This window comes from Nymphaea colorata, chromosome 8, assembly GCF_008831285.2.
Source record: "Nymphaea colorata isolate Beijing-Zhang1983 chromosome 8, ASM883128v2, whole genome shotgun sequence".
Lineage (NCBI taxonomy): Eukaryota > Viridiplantae > Streptophyta > Magnoliopsida > Nymphaeales > Nymphaeaceae > Nymphaea > Nymphaea colorata.
Window position 1 is genome coordinate 21,645,885 of NC_045145.1, and position 25,344 is coordinate 21,671,228.

Genomic DNA, 25,344 nt, shown 5'->3' on the forward strand with positions numbered 1-25,344 from the left:
GGATGGATGAATAACTTTTTTCAGGTTTGCAGTAGTGGCGGACCCAAAAATTTTTAGTTATAGGACACTATATACTAATTAGTACCTTGGGCTACCTTCCAGCCTTCACGCTGGCTCCTTATAAGCAGTTAAGTACAAGGGGCAAAAACGTAGAGCTATCTTGGGCTGGCGTGGGCAGGCGCCCACGCCAGCCCCACGCTGGCTCCGCTACTGCCTCATTGTCGGCATTATCGCCCGTCGCAACCATCAACGTGGCTGCCATGAACGTTTGTCCCCTAAATTGAGCATCTATTTATCTATCTATCGACCTATCTACCTATCTATCCAAAAGTTGAAAACTTAATGTCTGCCTTTTACTTCACATGTAAGTAACAAGATTTTGTGAGAATTCAAAGAAACTCTTCGAATTTAGGCTTACGAAATTATGTTTTACACAATGAAGAACATGATAAGTAGTTGGAGAAATTTTGGGACATGAAAGTCGTAGTCGTGTCTATATGTGTGGTAAACATTTGGGATGAGTGGAAGGAAACCCCACACTCAGGTGAGCGGCTTAAACCCTCCTAATTTCTTTTGGCCTTGGGGTCCAAAGTGTTAAAATTGATATCTTGGTAAAGAGAAGGAGCAATAAAGAGAGATAGAAAAGAAAACTTTAATGTATAGAGGTTCGGTGGCTAACACTTACGTCATCTCTCTCATACATACACTCAATCCTCTGTATTATGAGGTTCCACTATAAAGTTTATATGGATTACATTACTACGGTAAGCCCAACGTTTGGCTTTACAACTGTAGCATTTCTTTCTTTATTTGTTTATTTCTACCGTTACTATGCTTATCTTCAAGTGACTCGTCGGTGGGATGGGTACATCATTTTTCCTTTTCAATGTTACCTTTCTGGTCTGAGTTGCTTTCACTGGTTGACTGTTTTCATAATTTTTGCCATGTGTATGTCTTTTCATGAGATCTTGCCTTGAATTGCCATGTGTCTTACCATGTGTCTCAATACACAAAGATGTATCCAAACAAACATGGGTAAACTTACTATTATTCGTTGCACTGCCACTATTTACAATTTAGATAAAGTAGCTCAAACTTATAACTGGGTTCTTACTAGCCGGCCAGCTTGACCCATATTTAGGTTCCTGGGGACATATATGTGGTCAACTTTAAACCCAAAAAAAAAAGAAAAAGAAAAGCAATGGCGAATATAAGAACCTTGCGTTTAATTATTAAATTGATGTCATAGATGAAATTATAAATAGCTAGAAAGTTATCTAGGGGATATTAAGTGGAAAAATTTAGATATCTTTATCTCTCATTTAACGTTTTGGCTTCTGGTTTCCCTTTATTATTTGTGGCATTACTAGTGACTTCTCATCATTCTCCTTTTCTTTCACTATTAAAGAAATATTTTATTTCTGGACACACACACATATATATATAGATATATATATATAGAGAGAGAGAAAGAGAGAGAGAAGTTGAATGGTGACACAGTCACCCAGCTCATTCATGAGGACCATCTAATCCATCATGATAAATGGTTGAAAGAAAAACAAAGAAAAAAAATAATAGGCATTTCATCATCTAATATTAAAACTAATATTAAAACTTTTATCCTATATAGTGAACAAAGTAATACTAGGATGTTTAACAAGGTAATTGCTGCTATTGCTAGACTACGGTTCCTAAACCAAGTTACATAGTTGTTCCCATCAATGAATAAAATGTCATACCCCTTATTGATCACCAAATTTATATATACTAGTGCCTCTTAAGAAAATAATTTTTTATACAGTTCCCTTCTAACAAAAAATTCCTGGGTCTGTCACTGATCTCTACACTTTAGTATTAAATCCTTGCTCCTCGAATGAGGCACAAGACCCTTCCTCGCCTGCCGGCAAACCTTTACTTCCTTCTAGCTTTCACTCGCAAGTTGTTGCTCCAGCTAGACGTCCTCATCACTGCTTTTGAGTTTATAATATTCCGTCAGTTGTGTATTTACCTTACAATGAGAACAAAAATGGATGCAACTCTCTTGTTTAACCTTCTGCATTGAGCTTTTCCCAATCTCCATTTGTACCTCTATTTTCGTTTGAGTACAAACCAAAGAACATCAAAACATATTCTTGAATAACCCAACATCAGAACCAACGGGGTATTTGTGCCAAACTCAAGTAGATTTCCCTTCAGTGCCTTCGCAATTGCATGGAATGCCTACTTATGCCAAAGCATCATTATATAAACTTGCCAATCTAATGCACAAAGGAACTTCGATTCTTCAATCCTTCTTGATATAGGAGAACTCCATATGCTTCCTATATGAATCCACCAAAAGGAATCAATGAGACAAATCCGTAGGCCCTTGAAGAGGAACCAGAGTCTTTCTCCTCTCCCCCAATTCGACATATTTCAGAAATGCCATCAATCGCTCGAATAACAGTATATCACTTTTGTTATTAAAAACTACTGCCTAAGCTTTTTTTTTTTTTAAATTTTATTGACTACAACTTGTTTGACATTGTTGACAGATGCTTTGAACCAACTTATTTTTGTCAAAATTTGAATCTTAAGATAACACACAGTTGAAGGTGGTTAATCCTAGTGTTTTCTGAACTGACTGATTCAAACCGGTTCAATTTTTTGGCCAATCCAAGCATGCCATGGTCAACTTTTAATGATTTCTTAAAAGATTTTAAGGAACCCACCCGAATTAATATATTTCGATTTTGGCGGATTTCGTGTTCTGCTGACACCTGAAGCAGTCTAACGCCCAAGTTTTCTTACCAGAAAGAAACAGTAACGTAAGCATAACTCAATTTGGAAGGCGCGTAAGGAGATTTAGTTTTAAATTTAAAAGGTTACGGGCTATTCAATTTTGGATCTTTGCTAAGCAGAACATGTGTCACACGCCTCATCTACTGGCCCGAGTTGATCAACTGCCACTAACTACGGCCAGGACATCCACACTGGAATATGGAAGTGGAAATATAATTGCAAAAACAGAAGCTGATATACTCTTATGGGGTTTCAACACTTTCTTCTACATGTGCAAGTAATTAGGCAACAGATTAAAACTCAATCTTAACTTTCATCTAAGCAAACAAACCATATACAAGAAACTCCACTGCTAGAACTCATACTCCCAAGAAAAGCTGATGGCTCGACATGTACATAGTCCCACAAACAGGTCCACAATGCACCCTCAAGATTTACTACAAACATCAAACAAATCTCCAACTCTCGACCCCGAACCATCTTCTAAGAGCATCACATGATGAGACTGGATGACACTAGCGCCATGCAGCTAAGCAAACACCCAAAGGCCACCCATGCAATATTTCAAATCCAAGACGTCTATGAAGGTGGTGGCGCCGAGAAAGACATTGGAGGAATCTGGAACTGTGGAACGCCAGGAATTTGGGGAATTGAAGGCATCTGGGGGATAGTTGGAATCGAGGGGTTCTTGGGGACTGGTGGAATTGAAGGGATGGTGGGAATTGAAGGCATTTGAGGAATGGAGGGGTTCTTGGGGACTGGTGGAATTGAAGGGATGGTGGGAATTGAAGGCATTGGAGGAATGGAGGGCAGGGATGACGGCAATGTGGGGATGGTGGGGATGTTGGGGAAGGAGAAGGGAAAGGAGAAGGGGAGGTTAGGGAGGCCAGGGATGGCCGAGCCACCTCCTGTTGTAGGGGTACTCTGCAGCAAGTGGCGGGCTGCAACTGCCACTTCAGTATTGAAAAGGCACAAGGAAACGAAGATGGTGAAGGAGAGGAGAGCTCTGTGAGCCATATCTGTGCTAAGGGATCGATGTGATAGCTGTTACAATTACTAGCTAGCTGGTGTGTGGCTGTGTGCCGCTGTCGATGCCCAGAAAGTCCTTTATATACATATATCAATGAGCGGAGCAGTACTAGTGGATTCAAGGTTTGGTGGTTGTTTATTGATATAAGGAAAACCTAAGTCAATGACAAATGAAATTTTTGTTTACCCCTGGTGGTTGGCCTAGCTGACGTTGGTAGTTCACCTTCCTGCCCTAATTGTGAACCGTGTCAGCTATGGGTGTCTTCAACTGCCGCTAAGATCACAGAAACATGGCATTTTGAACATATAGGCTTCTTAGAGACATTATTTTAAGGTCTTATGTTAGTTAACTATAACTTACTTTCAATGTCAAAGCCATTTTGAACATATGGGGTTCTTAGAGACATTCTTTTAAATTCTTACGTTTGTTAACTGTAACTTACTTTCAATGTCAAAGTTTCAGATTAAATGTTTCTTTTTAAGTGTAACTTTACTTGTACAGCTAACCATTTTCGTGATAAAGAAAAAATGCATCTAATATTAATATATTTTTCAAAATAAGATTAAACGTTTGCCTTTTTTTTTCTCATAATAATTCTTCCGACTCATGCAAGAGCTTAATCCAGAAATATCAGGGCCTACACAAGTTCCCACTTAAAGCTGGTAATATGCACTCACCAACTTTCGAGCACTGAGGCACCACATGACCAGGATACCCCTGGTCTGTCATTTTTCAGAAATAGCGGAACTAATTCCCTTTGGTGCGCAAGTATTGGAAGCAGTGGAGTGGTGTACGCAACTTGGTTCGCATCTCGGTATCAATTACTTTCTTGATAAGTCTCAATTCGTAAGGATTTTTTTTTTTGTTAATTCTATCTATATCTGGATCATGAATCATTTTAATCGGCGTTGTCAATTAGGGTTCCATGTTGGGCACATTATCAAGGACTAAATGGGTGAGAAGTTGATTCATCTATCAATGGTTACTAGTGCACTCCTGTTTTTAACCGTTTGATTAATAAAGTAGATGCTCATTGAGCATAAACACATCTATTAACATTACACAAGAATGCCGTATCCTAACATGAAGTTACGAGCGCAAGGTACAAAAATAGGTAAAGGAGAGAGAGAGAGAGAGAGAGAGAGCAATTCATTTCAACGAAACACATCCAAAAGCAATGGATGTAAAACATACAAACAATCAGATGAGAAAGTGACGAATAAAATTAGAGATAACATGATGGCGCCAAAAAGCCTTCACATTGGTCGTGATGTCCGCTCGAAGATTGAAGTCATACACCTGGTCTCTAAAGAAGACTTTGTTCCGCATCATCCAAATGTGCCACTAGAAGCAACATAATCAAACCCTCCAAAGGAAATACCATCTCTTGAAGCTCTGAATCTTAATAGGACCAAGAAGGTCATGTGCAAAAGACTGCTCGGATACCAATGAGGAAGGAAAATTCCATGATGCATGAAAAAGCTTTTGTGTTACTGCACATTCCCAAAATAAGTGAAAAGATCTCTCTTCTGCCTTGTTGCATAAAACACGTTGACTTGCAAACGACAAATCTCAAGATTTCAAGTTGACTTGGGTTTGGACCTTGTTTACATTGATGAACCAAGCATGTAACTTCATCCTCGGAGGCGGACCATTGACCCACAAGAGCTGGAATGGGAAGGGAGCATGGATAGGTTGAAGAAGAGTGGTAGATTATGGAAGTGGAGTAGGAGCTCTGTCCATCGTCTGCCCAGGAGAGCTGACGAGAAGGCGGGTTGATTTGAGATGACCAACAGTATCAGGTCCCAAAACCACTGATGGTTCTTTTCAGTCCAACTCTCAATGGCATCAAGAGAATAGCGCCTACAAAAATAACAAAAGATGTGAGGATATATGTCTCCTTCTCGACGAACTACACTATAACAATTTTAACAAGAAAGAAAGCCTTCGACGGTTTGAATGCGGCTATTCGAACCAAGGTCACCTGATTTAACGCAGCCTAAGGACTGAGACCCTGGAAAATTTTCAGAAAATTCAAGATCACTATGAGAATGTTTGGTAATTAGATGCCATTTAAGCTGCTAAAACGCCTTATTTTTTTGGGAATCGTCCAGAAGATTTCACATGTGCAAGAGACAGAAGGAAATATCTCAGCAAAACGTGATCATATCACGACCGCCAGAATGTAAAATATAAATTTCCTTTTTAACTTTTGACGCATGGGAAAAGGGGATCTAATAACAAACCAATTCGATTCGTTCGCCAATGCAGGTGTGTCAATTCAATTCTATATTTTCTTTCCAAAAGTAAGTCATAACATTATTTTGGTTAATTACAACAACTGCTTCTGCTCATCAATCCATCAACTGGATGATTCACCGAATCAGCAGCATGGCCGATTCCATTCATTTTCGTTGTAAGCACCATGCAATTCATGGTTGACCAATCGCTGAATTGGATGATTCAGTTTAAGATATTGTGGAGTTCAAAATTAGAAGTAATTATTCTCCACACTGCCACACTTAACTAGTCTTCTGGATATGGCAGAATCTGTGATCTGCTTACCCCTGAAGCAGTTGTTTTGTAAAGGAACAGGGACATAAGCCGTACGCAACTCGATTCGACTAACTACTTGCAATTGAACTCATCCTTTATGTTTTTAAGGCGCGACATGCAGCAGAAGTTAATTTTTAATTTTTTAGTAGAGAGAATCCCGCATATTCAATTTATGATCTTCATTAGACAGAATATATGCATCACATGCGTGATCTGCAGGTCCGAGTTGATCAGCTACAACAAATTACAGCAAAAGCATTCATCGACACAGGAATATGAAGTGGGGATCATATAATATTCGCAAAGACGGAAGCTGATAAATATTCATATACTGTATGGGGTTTCACTCTTTCTTCTGCATATGTATGCAAACAGCAAAGAATCAATCTTACTTTCGATCTAAAGATGCAAACCAGATACAAGAAAGTACTCCATCTCTCACAATACAAAAGCTGGTGTTCACATGACATGTACATAGGCCTAGTAATTAAACCACAACACACACTTAGGATTTATGACAAACACCAAACAGATCTCCAACTCTTGACCTTGAACCATCTTCTAAAAGCATCATATGATGAGACCAGATGACACTAGGCGCCATGGAACTTGGAATGACCAAAATCCATCCGTGCAAGATTTTAAATCCAAGACGTCTAATGATTCTATGAAGGTGGTGGCGCCGAGAAAGGCATTGGAGGAATCTGGAACTTTGGAACGCCAGGTATTTGGGGGATTGAAGGCATTGTGGGGATAGTTGGAATAGAAGGGAACTTGGGGACTGATGGAATTGTGGGGATGGTGGGAATTGTAGGCATTGGAGGAATGAACGGTAGGGATGATGGCAATGTGGGGATGGTGGGGAACGGGAAGGATGGTAGGCCAGGGATAGCCGAGCCTCCTCCTGTTGTGGGCGTACTCTGCAGCAAGTGGCGGGCTGCAAGTGCCTCTTCCGTGCAGAAAAGGCAAAAGAAAACGAAGACGGTGAAGGAGAGGAAAGCTCTGTGAGCCATGGCTGTGGTGAGAGATGTTTTAGATAACTAGCTACTGATCTGTGGCTATGTCGATGCGGAGGTCCTTTATATAGGTTATATCCATGAGAAGAGGAGTACAAGCGGATCATGGGGTTCGTGATTATTTATTGAAGAACTAGAGGATCATGTGGTTGGTGATTATTTATTGATGTATGCAAAGAACCAGAGTAATGGGAATTGAAACTTTTGTTTGTCCATGGTGGTTGGCCTAGCTGAGGTTGGTGATTATTTATTGATGTATGCAAAGAACTAGAGTAATGGGAATTGAAACTTTTGTTTGTCCATGGTGGTTGGCCTAGCTGAGGTTGGTGATTATTTATTGATGTATGCAAAGAACCAGAGTAATGGGAATTGAAACTTTTGTTTGTCCATGGTGGTTGGCCTAGCTGAGGTTGGCAGTTCACCGTCCTTCCCTAATTGTGAACTGTGTCAGCTATTAGTGTTGCAACTGCCACTAATGCAAATGGAGGCAGTGTCAGTGTGGACGTCCAAATTATTGACACTTTGAGACACTTTTTTATGGTTTTAGAGATGATCTTTGGGTTGGTTAACTATGACTTATTTTCAATGTCAAAGTTTCTGACAAAAAGTCTTCTTTTAAGGGAAATTTTTCACTTATATAGCTAACATTTTTTGTCATAAAAAAAATGCACCTAATATCCAGTTATTTTTAAAAATAAGCTTAACATTTTTTGCCTTTTTGCATGATACTTTTTCTGACGCACGCAGGAGCTTGATCTACGCGCCAGGCCCAACACAAGATCCCATTTCGTTAGAAGCTGGTGATTTGCAGTGAGGTAACAAATGACCAGGATACCTCTGGGGATTGAAAATGGAAAGTGAAAAAATGGAATTCCTAAATTTCCATTACTTTTCCGAAATGGCTAAAAATGTTTCTAAATTCCTTTGTGCCTATGAGTTGGATGCAGGGGCCTGGTTTACAAAACTCATTAATTTCTTTGTGAATAAGTTTCGATTCTTAAAGATTTTTCTTTTTTGTTAAGCATATATCTTGATCATTATGCAAATTACGAAGACAATATTTACTTTTTTGGTGGTACCCTCAAGCCAGGGTTGACAGTATAGGTTTAGAGTCGGACTTACTAGCCGATCCAGATCGTATTTCGGGCTCCAGATTATAACAATGCAGGCCAATCTGAGAACTGAAAATTTAAGACTGAACTGAAAATTTAAGACTCTTTTGTCTTAGTAAATGATATTTATCAAATAACTTCCAAATTAGAAAAGGAAAATGTAATGTTCGCGCTAGATGAATATTAAAGAAAACGGTGTACCGGAAAGATAACATCCATGGCACGAACTCGATGGAGCCTACAGTGCCCCAGACCAGCCCCATGTATATATGTTGTACGCACCAGTCACCACCCTGGTGCATGCAACTCGATCTTTCGAAGCAATGAACTTATTAATTACCCAAAGAACTATAAGTTCTTATAACCTCAACAGCACCACTCTAGCCAATGATCATAATATAACCTTTATTGGTAGTTTTGAGAGTGGTTGAATGTATATGCTAAAAATTGTTTCGCTAAGTAGCATTAATTACGTATGCTTGTCCGGCAAATCATGCAGAGAAAGCCATAACTTAACATTTTCTTCGCTCCTGATCAAGTGTTTCTGCAATTTTCCCGTACGTAACGCAGAGGAACAAGTATGCCAAAGTGGCTGCACTAGCAAGAGATAGAATACAATACAAATGAGTGAGAAGTTGATTAATCTATCTGAGATTACTAGTGCATCACTCTTTGCGACCTTTTGGTTGGAAAAAGTAAATGGTCATTGAGAGAAAGAAAGCCGACAAAATGAGAACAAAAATTGCGTGACAGTAGTTACAATGAAAACAAAAGATGGCAAAAAAGTGAAAAACAAAGAAAACGAAAAACTGATTTATTAACTACAACTTGTTTGACATTGTTGACGGATGCTTTGAACCAACTTATTTTTGTCAAAATTTGAATCGTAAGATAACATATAGTTGAAGGTGGTTAGACCTAGTGTTTTCTGAATTGACTGATTCAAATTAAATAAGTGGAAAACTGATTCAAACGGGTTCAATTTGTTGGCCAATTCAAGCATGCTATGTGTGAACTTTTAACTATTTCTTAAAACATCTTGGGAAACCTCCGATTCACTTCACAAATTAACTGACTTTCTGTACTACTTGTTAGACGCATTGACAAGGTAAACACCGGACATGTGCATGGAAGGCGCTACTAACCCTTTTAGGTTTGCCAAATACCTTATTTATATAAACATGTCCCTTTTCTCTCCATCAAACGAAAAATATCATGTCTCCTCTGACCAAAATTTCTGCCTCCACCAACAATAGTAAACATATCGCACGAGAAACCTCCATATGGTTGGATTAGTTCTTGATCCCTAAATAGTAGTCTGTAGACAGAGATGAAGCTATCATGGTGCAGGACAAGATAACGAGAAGATCCATATGGTCAAATCATGCATTTGAGACTGAGCTCCATGCATGAAAATGTAGCTTCTCGAGCTCCCATGATCGGTTTTGAAGCAAGCCAATTGTTGAAAGATCGCTCTCTTCTTTTTTATTTCATGCGCGTCATGAGCATCTCGTATATGCCTAGTTCAACCCACATGGCTTTCATCTTGCCAAGCGGGTTTCCTTTTTTATGGTACTGTATTTTTTGATGGAGTTGGTAAATGTGATCATCATGGTTCAATTTCATATGTGGGAGAGAGAGAGAGAGAGAGAGATTAAGTTTTGATCCGAATTATTATTTCTGGCAAAGTTTTCGTGATATGCTGCCACATGAAGCAGTCTAACGCCTAAGTTTTCTTATCAGTTATCAGAAAGACACCGTAACGTAGCCCATACCTCAATTCGAAAGGCTCAGGCGGTGGTTAAGTTTTAAATTTGAAAAATAGATTATGGGCTAGTCAAATTTGGATCTTCACATTACACGCTGATCTACCTGCCCGAGTTGATCAACTACAACTAATTACAGCTACAACATCCACACAGGAATAAGAAAGTGGGAATATAATTGCAGAAACTGAAGCTGATATTCCCTAGTGTGGTTTCAACACTTTCTTCTACATGTACAAGTAAGCAAGCAACAGATTAAAAATCAACCTTATGTTTCAACTAAGCGAACAAACCATATACAAGAAACTCCATGGCTAGAACTCATACTCCCAAGAAAAGCTAATGGCTCGATATGTGCCGAGTCCCAGCAACAGGTCCACAATGCACACTCACGATTTACTACAAACATCAAACAAATCTCCAACACTCGACCCCGAACCATCTTCTAAGAGCATCACATGATGAGACTGGATGACACTAGCGCCATGCAGCCAAGCAAACACCCAAAGGCCACCCATGCAATATTTCAAATCCAAGACGTCTATGAAGGTGGTGGCGCCGAGAAAGGCATTGGAGGAATCTGGAACTGTGGAACGCCAGGAATTTGGGGAATTGAAGGCATCTGGGGGATAGTTGGAATCGAGGGGTTCTTGGGGACGGATGGAATCGAAGGGATGGTGGGAATAGAAGGCATTATTGGAGGAATGGAGGGTAGGGATGACGGCAAGGTAGGGATGGTGGGGATGTTGGGGATGGAGAAGGGAAAGGAGAAGGGGAGGTTAGGGAGGCCAGGGATGGCCGAGCCACCTCCTGTTGTAGGGGTACTCTGCAGCAAGTGGCGGGCTGCAACTACCACTTCAGTATTGAAAAGGCACAAGGAAACGAAGATGGTGAAGGAGAGGAGAGCTCTGTGAGCCATAGCTATGCTAAAGGATCGAGGTGATAGCTGTTACAATTACTTGCTAGCTGGTCTGTGCCTCTGTCGATGCCCAGAAAGTCCTTTATATACATATATCAATGAGCGGCGCAGTACTAGTGGATTAAGGGTTTGGTGGTTGTTTATTGACATAAGGAAAACCAAAGTCAATGACAAATGAAATTTTTGTTTGCCCCTGGTGGTTGGCCTAGCTGACGTTGGTAGTTCACCTTCCTGCCCTAATTGTGAACCGTGGCAGCTATGGGTGTCTTCCGCTGCCGCTAAAACGAATAACAGCCAGATGAGTCATAGGAACATGGCATTTTGAACATATAGGCTTCTTGGAGACATTCTTTTAAAGTCTTATGTTAGTTAACTATAACTTTCTTTCAATGTCAAAGCCATTTTGAACATATGGGGTTCTTAGAGACATTCTTTTAAAGTCTTACGTTAGTTAACTGTAACTTACTTTCAATGTCAAAGTTTCAGATTAAATGTTTCTTTTTAAGTGTAACTTTACTAGTACAGCTAACCATTCTCGTGATAAAAAGAAATGCAACTAATATTAATATATTTTTCAAAATAAGCTTGAACGTTTGCTTTTTTTCTCATAATAATTTTTCCGACTCATGCAAGAGCTTAATCCAGAAATATCAGGGCCTACACAAGTTCCCACTTAAAACTGATAGTATGCACCATCCCAGTTCACCAATTTTCGAGCACTGAGGCATCACATGACCAGGATCACCCTGGTCTGTCATTTTCTAGAAATAGCGGAATTATTCTCTTTGGTGCGCATGTGTTGGAAGCAGTGGAGTGGTGTGCGCAACTTGGTTCACATCTCGGTATTAATTACTTTCTTGATATGTTTCAATTCGTAAGGATTTTTTTTGGATAATTCTATCTGTATCTCGATCGTTATGCAAACTATCAAGACGACATCAATTTTTAATCGGCGTTGTCAATTTGGGTTCCACGTTGGGCGCATTAGCCAGATATCAAAGATTAAATGGGTGAGAAGTTGATTCATCTGTCAAAGTTTACTAATGCACTACTGCTTATAACCGTTTGATTAATAAAGTAGATGCTCATTGAACAGAAACACATCTATTAACATAAGAATTCCTTATCCTAACAAGAAGTTAGGAGCGCAAGATACAAAAATAGGTAGAGAAGGAGAGAGAGAGAGATGAAAACGAATTCATTCCAACAAAACATATCCGAGAACAATGGATGTAAACAAACTATCAGATAGGACGAGTAAAATTAGAGATATGATCATGAAACCAAAAGCCTTCACAATGGTCGTGATGTCTGCTTGGAGATTGAAAAGTAAAACTTCAACCTCTAGGGGCCATTTGATGGCCTGAAAATCTGAAATTGGAAATATATTTCTGGAAATATATTTCCTACAAAAAATGAATGAGAAAAATATTTTTGATTTCCATTTTGATGTGTGTGTGATGACTGAGAAATATATTTCCAGAAACATATTTCTGTGTTTGATGATAAAGAAATATATTTCTAAATTTCTTTTGATCAAGTAAAATGCATGGTTCACATCTTTACCAGCAAACAACACAAAGCAAAAAGAATTGAAACGATAGGAATATTTTTTGTGTACTGCTACTAACCAAGACGAGCTGATAAAATTGTTTAGTTTGCTTGTTTGACTGCTACTATTTTTTTTTACAAGTGAAACAATATCAAAAGTGAAAAGCAAGCTTAAAACATAAATACACTCTAATTTTTTAATAAGAATGCATGTGACTCAGTTTTGTCTACAAGATGGATACGTGAATCTGCCCAAGCTTTTCACTATCCTCTTTATTTAAGCTAGCTAAAATGATTAGCCAAAATGGAAAGATCATCTCTAAAACCATAAAAAAGTGTCTCCAAAAGAAAGCCGACAAAATTGGAATTCATTAACAAAAATTGGGTGACAGTAATCACAAAAGAAGGCAAAAAAAAAAAAATGAAAAACAAAGAAAACGAAAAACTGATTTATTAACTATAACTTGTTTGACATTGTTGACAGATGACAGTAGTCACCAAAGAAGGCAAAAAAAAAAATGAAAACAAAGAAAACGAAAAACTGATTTATTAACTACAACTTGTTTGACATTGTTGACGGATGCTATGAACCAACTTATTTTTGTCAAAATTTGAATCGTAAGATAACATATAGTTGAAGGTGGTTAGACCTAGTGTTTTCTGAATTGACTGATTCAAATTAAATAAGTGGAAAACTGATTCAAACGGGTTCAATTTGTTGGCCAATTCAAGCAAGCCATGTGTGAACTTTTAACTATTTATTAAAACATTTTATGAAATCTCCGATTCACTTCACAATTTAACTGACTTTCTGTACTACTTGTTAGACTCATTGACATGGTAAGCACCGGCCATGTGCATGGAAGGCACTACAAACCTCTTTAGGTTTGCCAAATACCTTGTTTATATAAACATGTCCCTTTTCTCTCCATCGAACAAAAAATATCATTTGTCTTCTCTGAACAAAATTTCTGCCTCCACCAACAATAGTAAACATATCGCACGAGAAACCTCCATATGGTTGGATAAGTTCTTGATCCCTAAATAGTAGTATGTAGACAGAGATGAAGGTATCATGGTGCAGGACAAGATAACGAGAAGATCCATATGGTCAAATCATGCATTTGAGACTGAGGAGCTCCACGCATGAAAATGTAGCTTCTCGAGCTCCCATGATCGGTTTTGAAGCAAGCCGATAGTTGAAAGATCGATCTTTTATATTTCATGCACGTCAAGAGCATCTCGTATATGCCTAGTTCAACCCACATGGCTTTCATCTTGCCAAGCGGGTTTCCTTTTTTATGTCATCGTATTTTTTTGATGGAGTTGGTAAATGCGATCATCATGGTTCAATTTCATATGTGGGAGAGAGAGAGAGATTAAATTTTGATCCGAATTATTATTTCTGGCAAAGTTTTCGTGATATGTTGACACATGAAGCAGTCTAACGCCTAAGTTTTCTTGTCAGTTATCAGAAAGACACCGTAACGTAGCCCATACCTCAATTCGGAAGGCTCAGGCGGTGGTTAAGTTTTAAATTCGAAAAATAGATTATGGGCTAGTCAAATTTGGATCTTCGCTCAGCAGAAAATGTACATTACACGCTGATCTACTTGCCTGAGTTGATCAACTACAACTAATTACAGCCACAACATCCACACAGGAATAAGAAAGTGGGAATATAATTGCAGAAACTGAAGCTGATATTCCCTTGTGTGGTTTCAACACTTTCTTCTACATGCACAAGTAAGCAAGCAACAGATTAAAAATCAACCTTATCTTTCAACTAAGCGAACAAACCAAATACAAGAAACTCCATGGCTAGAACTCATACTCCCAAGAAAAGCTAAAGGCTTGACATCCCAGCAACAGGTCCACAATGCACACTCACAATTTACTACAAACATCAAACAAATCTCCAACTCTCGACCCCGAACCATCTTCAAAGAGCATCACATGATGAGACCGGATGACACTAGCGCGATGCAGCCAAGCAAACACCCAAAGGCCACCCATGCAAGATTTCAAATCCAAGACATCTACGAAGGTGGTGGCGCCGAGAAAGGCATTGGAGGAATCTGGAACTGTGGAACGCCAGGAATTTGGGGAATTGAAGGCATCTGGGGGATAGTTGGAATCGAGGGGTTCTTGGGGACGGATGGAATCGAAGGGATGGTGGGAATAGAAGGCATTATTGGAGGAATGGAGGGTAGGGATGACGGCAAGGTAGGGATGGTGGGGATGTTGGGGATGGAGAAGGGAAAGGAGAAGGGGAGGTTAGGGAGGCCAGGGATGGCCGAGCCACCTCCTGTTGTAGGGGTACTCTGCAGCAAGTGGCGGGCTGCAACTACCACTTCAGTATTGAAAAGGCACAAGGAAACGAAGATGGTGAAGGAGAGGAGAGCTCTGTGAGCCATAGCTATGCTAAAGGATCGAGGTGATAGCTGTTACAATTACTTGCTAGCTGGTCTGTGCCTCTGTCGATGCCCAGAAAGTCCTTTATATACATATATCAATGAGCGGCGCAGTACTAGTGGATTAAGGGTTTGGTGATTGTTTATTGATATAAGGAAAACCAAAGTCAATGACAATGGAAATTTTTGTTTGTCCCTGGTGGTTGGCCTAGCTGACATTGGTAGTTCAACTGCCGCTAAGACGAATTAAAGCCAGATGAGTCACAGGAACTTGGCATTTTGACCATATGGGCTACTTAGAGACATTCTTTTAAAGTCTTATGTTAGTTAACTATAACTTACTTTCAATGTGAAAGTTTCAGACTAAATGTTTCTTTTTAAGGGCAACTTTACTAATACAGCTAACCTTTTTTGTTGATAATGAACAAAATGCACCTAATGTTCATATAGTTTTCAAAATAAGCTTAATTCTTTGCCTTTTTTCATGATACTTTTTCTGACGCATGCAAGAGCTTAATCCAGAAATACCAGGTTCTGCACAAGTTCCCACCTATAGCTAGCCGGGAGTATGCACCATTGAGGCACCAAATGACTAGGATACCCTTGGTCTGAGGCACCAAATGACTAGGATACCCTTGGTCTGTCAAAGTTGAAAAGTTGAAGACCTATATTATCTGGACAAAAGATGGAAAGTGAAGATGATCGTATTCCTAAAATGTTCATTTCCTTTCTTTTTTTTTTTTTTTTTTTTGAAATGGCTGAACTCATCCTCTTTGGTGCACGTGTTGGGTGCAATGGGGTGGTGCAGCAGGCCCTCATTTCAATATTAATTACTTTCTTGATATATGTAATTTCTAAGGATTTTTTTTTTTACTTATTATATATCTTGATCACTATCCAAATTATCATGAAAGTGCTAATCTTTTTTAATTGGCACAGCGCAAACCGGCGTTGTCAATTTGGGTTCCATAATCTTAGGCGCATTATCAAAGATTAAATGGGTGACAATGTTAATTAATTGATTATAAATCTATCCAAGCAATAGCATTACTGTTTATAAATTTGATTGACCAAGCAAGGGGAATGGGGGGCTTCGGCAACGGCAAGTGTGGATGATCCTCTCGCTGACCCAATTATAACTTATAATTGCTTGGTTAATAAAGTAGAGGCGGGGTGAGAGAGAGCACCCCGGCCGTGCGGCTGATATTTGCCCAATCTATACAGCCTATTAATGTAACGGGTTAGTTATTAAAATATCTTTAGTTTATACTAATTTTAAAGACAAAAATAAAAATGAAAAAAAAAGTAAAAAAATTATAAAAGACCTTTTAAAATAAATTACCAAAATGTCCTTCTCTCTTTTACCGTCAACTTTCTCTGCTGCCTAACGGCTGAGCCCGTGAAAAATTTCCAGAAAATTCAAGGTTACGGTGAGAATGTTTGGAAAATGCATTAGCCTCTTCTATATTTTTGGAAATCGTCCACGAATATTTCGCACGTGCGAGAGAGATAGAGAGGGAAATATGTCAGAATAACGTGATCATGTCGACACGCAACTTTCTTAAAAAAATTTCAGAAAATTCAAGGTTACGGTGAGAATGTTTGGAAAATGCATTAGCCTCCACGAAAATTTGGCACCTGCGAGAGAGATAGAGAGGGAAATATGTCAGCGTAACGTGATCATATCACGACTTCCAAAATAAAAAGTATCAATTTCCTTTTCAACGATTGGCAAATGGGAGATGGGACTTCATAACAAACGAATTCAATCGTTCATGTCAACTCAGTTCTCTCTCTATATATATATATATTTTTTCCAAAAGCAAGTCATAACTCTTTTTTTGGTTAATTAATCACAACTGTTTCAGCTCAACAATCGATGAATTGGATGATTCACCGAATCAGTTCCAATTCATGGTTCTGAATTGGATGATTTAGTTTAACATCTTGTGGAGTTCAAACTTAGAAGTGATTATTCTCGCCACTCCCACAATGAAGTTCTCTTTTGGAGTTGAACTCCTGTAACTCATGTTTTCAAGGCACGACATACCGCAGAGGTTAAGTTTTAAATTTCGTATTCAATTTAGGATCTTCATTAGACAGAATATGTGCATCACATGCGTGATTACTGCGTCAGACTTGATCAACTGAAATTTCAGCAAAAGCATGCATCCAGACAGGAGAGTGAAAGTGGGGATCATACAATAATTGTAAAGACAGAAGCTGATATATTAACAGACTTGATGGTTTCACACTTTCTTCTGCATATGCATGCAAACAGAAAAGAATCAATCATAATTTCCATCTATACAAGCAAAGCAGATACAAGAAAGCACTCCACTCCTCACAATACAAAAAATGATGATCACTCGACATGTACATAGATAGGCCCAGCAATTAAACCACAACATACACTCATGATTTACTACAAACACCAAACAGATCTCGAACTCTCGACCCTGAATCATATATGAGGAAATCAGATGATTCTAGGCGCCATGGAACTAGGAACATCCAAAAGCCATCCGTGCAAGATTTTAAATCCAAGAATTCTGTGATTCTATGAAGGTGGTGGCGCCGAGAAAGGCATTGGAGGAATTTGGAACTTTGGAACACCAGGAATTTGGGGAATTGAAGGCATCGTGGGGATAGTTGGAATAGAAGGGAACTTGGGTACTGATGGAACTGTGGGGATGCTGGGAATTGAAGGCATTGGAGGAATGGAGGGTAGGGATGACGGCAATGTGGGGATGGTGGGGAACGGGAAGGATGGCAGACCAGGGATGGTGGAGCCTCCTCCTGTTGTGGGGGTACTCTGCTGCAAGTGGCGGGCTGCAAGTGCCACTTCAGTGCAGAAAAGGACGGCGAAGAAGAGGAAAGCTCTGCGAGCCATGGCTGTGGTGGGAGATGTGGTAGATAACTAGCTAATGATCTGTGACTATGTCGATGCCCTGGAAGTCCTTTATATAGGTTATAACCATGAGATAGGAGTACAAGCGGATCATGGGGTTGGTGGTTACTTATTGATGTATGCAAAGAACCAGAGTAATGGGGATTGAAACTTTTGTTTGTCCATGGTGGTTGGCCTAGCTGAGGTTGGTAGTTCACCATCTTCCCCTAATTGTGAACCGTCGCTAAGGCAAATGAAGCCAGTGTCAAAGTGGGCTTCCAGATTAACGACACTTTTTTATGGTTGTAGTGATGATCATTGTGTTGGTTAACTATAACTCACTTGCCAGGCAAACTGTAACGTACTTTCAATGTCAAAGTTTCTGACTAGAAGTTCTCTTTGAAGGGAAATTTTTACTAATAAAGCTAACTTTTTTGGTCATAAAGAAAAAAAGCACCTAATATTCATATATTTTTTAAAATAAGCATAGACTTTTGCCTTTTTGCATGATGCTTTTGCTGACGCATGCAGGAGCTTGATCTACGCGCCAGGGTTAACCAAGATCCCATTTCGATAGAAGCTGGTGATTTGCACCACTCTAGCCAATTATCATATTCACGAAGGTCTGCATTTCGTCTCTCTCTATTTATAAATTGGAAATAAATATAGCGTTTATTGATGGTCGCGAGAGTGGTTTGATGTATATGCGCATGTTCCGTGCTAAAAGTTGTTTGGCTAAGTAGCATTAATTATGTATGCTTGTCAACAAACCATGCACATTTCTTCTCTCTTCATAAAATGTTACTTTTTGTCTTCACTCTTCATAAAATGTTACTTTTTTGTCTTTAAATTTTGTTATGCATTCTCATTTTTATCACATAATTTATATCGCATAATTTATATAAATAAGTATATGCCAAAGTAGCTGCACTAGCAAGAGATACAATACATTACAAATGGGTGAGAGTTTGATTTGTGACCGTTTGGTTGGCAAAAATAAATGGTCATTGAGAGAAAGAGAGAGAAAGAAAACGCACAAAATGGAAATCGATTTAACAATAATTGGGTGACAGTGGTTAGGAAGAAAACAAAAGATGGCGAAAAAACAAAAACAAAGTAAAAAAATGAAACTACAAAACAAGGAAAATTGGGAACAGAAGAGAACGGAGAACAAAAGAGAGAAGAGATAGTCTGCGGCTGAGTGCGACTGCTGGCCAAGGTGAAGTGGAAGATTACATCAGCCTTCACTAGATAGCCAACAGAATATGCTAAAGCGGTTGTGTTCCTGAACACTTTATTGTTGCGCTCCTTCCAGATCCACCACCGGCAACAGAATAAGCACTACACAATTCATTGTTGAACAATGAATTGGATGATTTAGTTTAGGATTTTGTGGGGTTCGTAATTAGCAGCGATTATTCTTGCCACTGCCTCAATTTAAGCTGTCTTCTGGATTTTCCAGATTCTGTGATCGGATCACCCCTGAAGCGGTCGTTGAGTTTTCTTATCAGAAAGGAACAGGAACATAAGCGTAACTCGATTCAACCAACAACTTGCAATTTAAATCATATCGTTGAATCATGCTTTCGAAGCACGCCGCAGAGGTCAATTTTTTAAATGTTTAGGAGATAGATTCCCCGCCTATTGATCAATTTTGAATCTTCACTGAAAGGAGCATATACATCACATGCTGCTGCGAGTTCTACTGTGTCCGAGTTTATCAAGTACTACCAATTGTAGCAAGAACATGCACCCAACAGTAATATGAAAGTGGAGATCACATAATTGTAAGAACAGAAGGAGATATTAATATTATACTGTATGGGGTTTCAACCCGCTCTGCTACATGCAAAAGTACGCAAGCAACAAGAAATCACTCTTCATTTTCAGCAAACCAAATACGAGAAAGTACTCCTCCGCTAGAAGTCCCGCTCTACAAAAGCTGATTCCTAGGCATGTGCCATAGCCCAGCGATTAAACCACACCACACGCTCAGGATTTATTGCAAACTATTACAAACACCAAACAGATCTCCAACTCTCGTAGTAGTGAACCCTGAACCATCTTCTGCAAGCAGCATCATATGACGAGGCCAGATGAATGCATTAGCGCCATGAAACTAAGCAAACACCCAAAAAAGGCACCCATGCAAGATCTTAAATCCAAGACGCCTATGAAGGTGGTGGCGCCCAGAAAGGCGTTGGAGGAAGCTGGGAATTTGGAACGCCAGGAGTTTGGGGAATTGAAGGCGTTTTGGGGATAGTTGGAATCGAGGGGGTCGTGGGGACTGGTGGAATTGAAGGCGTCGTCGGGATGGTCGGAACGGAGGGGATCTTGGGGACTGATGGAGTTGAAGGCATTGGAGGACTGGAGGGTTGGGATGACGGCGTCGTGGGGATGGTGGAGAAGGGGAAGGAGAAGGGGAAAGGGAAGGGGAAGGAAGGGAGGGCAGGGATGACCGAGCCACCTCCTGTTGTAGGGCTACTCTGCAGCAAGTGGCGGCCTGCAAGTGCCACTTCGGTGTTGAAAAGGCACAAGAAGACAAAGATGGTGACGGAGAGGAGAGCTCTGAGAGCCATGGCTGTCGTGAGGGATGTGGTAGCTTCTATGGTTACTAGCTAGCGTCCTGGCCAGTCTGCGCTTACTATGTCGATGCCCAGGAAGTCCTTTATATACAAGTATATCAATGAGCTGAGAATTTACCAGTGGAGCGAACCAAAGTCACGACGGTTGAAACTTTTTTTTTTTGTCCATGGCGGTTGGCCTAGCTGAGGCTGGTGGCTCACCTTCCTACCCTAATTGTGAACCGAGTCGGCCATGAGAGCCAAGTGTGTGTCCATGAACATGCCATTTGGACATATGGAGATCTCAAACTGACCATTAGATCACATACTTTTAAAGTTTTTAAGATGATGTTCTGTTGGCAAAGTATTCGATGCCAAAGTTTCAGACTAAAAAGTTTCTTTCTAAGGGGGAACTTTTACTAATGCAGCTAACGTTTTTAGTGATGAAAGAAAAAATGCACCTATTTTTCATATAATACTTTTGAAAATAAGCTTAACCCTGCTCCTCTTCTTAGGATGCTTTACGCAATGCAGGAGCTAATCCAGAAATAGCAGTGCCTACATGTACAAGACCCAATTGATATTAATACTTTGCAGATATGTTTCAATTTGTTAGCATTGCACTATTTTTGTTAATTATCTTGATTATGCATATTATCAAGATTATGTTTAGTTTTTTAAATTCCTAGAGCTCTCAAAACTGTGTTGCCAATATGGGTTTCGTATTGGAACAATACAGGCCAAATTTGGTACTCATACATAAATTGTGGAACCCTCATCATTGTGACTATGATCATGAACTCTCGCCATCATATATATATATAAAGAGATCGCCACGATATTTTTGAAAATATCACGATATTAACAAAAAAACGATAAAAATGGAAAATATTGTGAGATATTGAAAAAAACGTGAAAATGAATTTATCACGATTTTAACATGATTTTATTGCTATTTTTTCATTTATTTTATATTTCATTTTCTGTTTTTATTTTTTTTTCAACTTTTGTTTCATTGTTTTATTTCTTCTTGTTTTAGGTATTTGACCTCATAAATGCAATGCAATCCTTATTAGTTCTTTATATTTACCTAACATTTTGGTTTTTTTCTTTTAAAAAAACTCTGAGATTTTCTCCTCTGATAAATACCAATAAATACTGAAAAAAAAACCTCGCTAATAAAAACTGGAGAACCATATTTATGGCTATGAAATGAATATCGTCCCCCAAAATCATCAACAAAACGTGCGCTCGACATGAATGTAATTTTTTTCTTTAATGGGTGTTTGATTAATGGGTGGCATGGATGCGTCAGAAAGCATTCTCTTATGTATTTAGGATGATTTATCTCATTAATGAACAAGAACCTGATCTGCTATATTTTCATTAACATTACTCACTGGATCAGCTACAAACTTAACTTGAGTCCTGAGGTTGTCCATCCTAGATTTGCCTCGTCACTTCACATTTTGACGTACCCACTTGATTTGAAGAATGCACATGCTATACCTTGAAGATGCAAAAGACTGCTCCAAGTCTGACGAGTACGAGCTCACAAATGGATCTAACTGAGGGTAATGGTCTGATCGCTTCCACTGTATAATCAGAATTGGGATTTTGCTTGCTCCAATGATCGTTTCTACTCGATTAATAGATCTCCCGTCGACATACTTGAGCAGGTATTCGGAAAACATCACATGTTCAATCTGTGAATGCCATAGTAGGTAGTTGGTACTGTCTAGTTTTACAGAAAGCTAGACTAGCAACTGTTCCAAATACGAACGAGAGAAACAGAAATTGAAAGAGAAGGGCAGCACAGTCCAAAAGCATGGCAGCAAGAGACATTAATAACTCGATCCAGGGCAAGAACCCCTCAACAGTAGATGGTGACACAAAATAGCTACAGTACAAAAACAACCATGCACATGCAGCAGTCAACAAAATATGCAGTAGGAGATGTAGAAACAAATCCTAAACGAATTGTTGAATCTCACTTTTAATGGACGAGATATACATTTCGATAGTTGTTATTTGTTTTTATTCTCTCTTCCATCAACATTTTCGATTTCTTTCTTTAGTTGCTTGGATTCACCACGTATGCAAGTTTGCTTTTGAATTGATTAAACTCCAGTCAGGGTAGAGGCTTTGTGAACACATTTGCTAGGTGCTAATCAAATTTAACAAGCATGACATCAAGTTGATGCTCTTCAACGCAATCAGGTATTTGCGATCTGGGTACCAAGGCGCAACGTCTGGTATCGATACTGAGTGGAGGATATCAAGTGCAATTGCAGAATCAACGTTCAGCAGATAAAACCAAGTTCTAAAGAGTTGAGCTCGTTTCTATGATTCATTTGTAAAGGTCAAAATAAGTTATTCTAATCAGATTTTTTTCAATTCAATTATAGCTTCTTCTACAGTATTTATAGATTCATTAGTTCTTTAGTAAGACATTGAGCAAGCAAATTCCTTCTGCTGCAACCGTTCGTTGCCTTCTCCTCTGTTTTGCTCTGTTCTGTTCCTTGCAATAAAATACACGTGTGTTTTCGCTCTTCGCGCAACCTAACAAATTTTCAAGAGGAACCATTAGTTTCTTGCAATAGCCATGAATTGGTTAATTTAGTTTAGGCTTGTTGGACTTAGGAGCGATTATTCTAGCCACCGTCTCAAGTTCTCTTCTGGATTTGGCAGATTCTGTTATCTGCTCACACCTGAAGCAGCCTAACACCTCAGTTTCTGGCAAATTCACTAATCCTTTAGGTCGAGTTTTTGTAGAAGCGTTCAGTAGTTAGTTTTTTTTTTAGATTTCTAGAAGATAGAATCCCCCCGTCTATTCAATTTTAGTTCTTCACTAAACAGAAGATGTACATGTGCACATGCGTGTCCTGCTCGGTTCAGGTAGATCAACTCCTGCAACTAATCGGAGAAATAACATGCATCCACGCAGGAATATGAAAAAGGGGTTCATGTAATTGCAAAGACAGAGGCTGCATATGTATATAACTCTCTCCTGCATTTGTATACAAACAGCAAAAAATCAATCTTAATTGAAATGTAAGCAAACAAACCATATACAAGAAACTCCACCGCTACAACTCATGCTCACAGCAAAAGCTAATGACTCGGCATGTACATAGGCCAGCAATTAAACCACACCAGACACTCAAGATTTATTACAAAGTACAAACTCCAAATGCGTCTCCAACTTTCCTAGACTGAACAATGAACCATGCATCTTCTAAAAGCATCACATGACGAGACCAGACGACACTACCGCCATGAAACTAAGCAAGCACCCAAAAGGCGCCCACGCGGGATCTCAAATTCAAGACGCCTATGAAGGTGGTGGCGCCGAGAAAGGCATTGGAGGAATCTGGAACTGTGGAGCGCCGGGAATTTGGGGAATTGAAGGCATCGTGGGGATGGTTGGAATCAAAGGAATCTTGGGGACTGACGGAATTGTGGGGATGGTGGGAATTGAAGGCATTGGAGGGATGGAGGGTAGGGATGACGGCAATGTGGGGATGGTGGGGAACGGGAAGGAAAATGGCAAGCCAGGGATGGCCGAGCCTCCTCCTGTTGTGGGAGTACTCTGCTGCAAGTGGCGGGCTGCAAGTGCCACTTCAGTGCAGAAAAGGCACAAGGAAACGAAGATGGTGAAGGAGAGGAAAGCTCTGTGAGCCATGGCTGTGGTGGGAGATGTGGTAGATGACTAGCTACTGATCTGTGACTATGTCGATGCCCTGGTGGTCCTTTATATAGGTTATATCCATGAGAAGAGGAGGACAAGCGGGTTGGTGATTATTTATTCATATATCGAAAGAACCAGAGTTCTGAGGATTGAAGCTTTAGTTTGTCCATGGTGGTTGGCCTAAATGATGCTGGTAGTACAGCTACCTGCCCTAATTGTGAAGCGTGTCAGCCATGAGTCTTGTAACTGCCACTTATATAGACAAATGAGAGCCAGGTGTTTCACTGAGAATACATGCCGTTTTGATTGTGTACACGAACATATATTCTTCCAAATTAGTTGGCGCTAGACATTCTTTAAATTATGCTTGTAGAATACTATTTGTTTTAGCAAATCATTACTTACTTTCAGTTTCAAACTAAAGTAACGTCGTCTTTTATCAGGGAAACTTTTATTGATAGCTATTTTTTGGCGATAAAGAAAAAAATGCGCCATATTTTCTTTTAACTTCTTGAAAAATATACTCAACATTTACTTTTCCGACGAATGCAGGAGCTAATCAGGAAATACGAGGGCCCGCAAGAGACCTATTTCGATATCAATTACTTTGCAGATATGTTTCAATTTGTAAGGATTTCACTTTTTTTTGTTAGTTATCTTGATCAGGCAAATTATCAAGATAGCATTTAATTTTGGTGAGCATTTTTCTTGTTTTATTAAATATTTAAAGAATTTATTAATTTATTGTTTAAAGGGTATGCTGGCTTGTAAATCGAAACTGATTATGTGCACACTTTTGTGCATACGAAATTTGGATCAAAGTGTATAATTACCAAAATATGACAAAGTTAAAAAAATGGAGGTTTTTTGAAGAACAAAAAAGGGTTATAAAAATATTAAAAATCTAAAATATGTATTTCTTTTTATTTTGGTAATTCCCCTTTTTTAATTGATTGTATATTTGTTGATGCACACCCTTGTGCAGGCAACTCGATGCAGGTCAGGCTCATATCCGCGTCACTTGGAAGCTAATAACCTCGCCCGGTAAGAACCG

The 25,344-nt window shown here is 39.3% G+C and overlaps 1 protein-coding gene across 1 annotated transcript; it reads left to right on the forward strand.

Annotated features, from left to right (window-relative positions):
* Positions 1 to 3,113: 3,113 nt before the first annotated feature.
* On the forward strand, positions 3,114 to 15,216 carry LOC126410286 (uncharacterized). Its single transcript, XM_050078973.1, has 2 exons — positions 3,114 to 3,368; positions 14,779 to 15,216. Exons 1-2 carry the CDS (start codon positions 3,278 to 3,280, stop codon positions 15,141 to 15,143), a joined length of 456 nt encoding a protein of 151 aa, XP_049934930.1. The 5' UTR covers positions 3,114 to 3,277; the 3' UTR covers positions 15,144 to 15,216.
* Positions 15,217 to 25,344: the final 10,128 nt, after the last annotated feature.

Coding starts and splice junctions, on each gene's coding strand:
- LOC126410286 (XM_050078973.1), top strand. CDS start 3,278: ATGATGAGACTGGATGACACTAGCGCCATGCAGCTAAGCAAACACCCA. Junction 3,369..14,778: donor AATCCAAGACGTCTATGAAG/GTGGTGGCGCCG, acceptor ACATCTACGAAG/GTGGTGGCGCCGAGAAAGGC.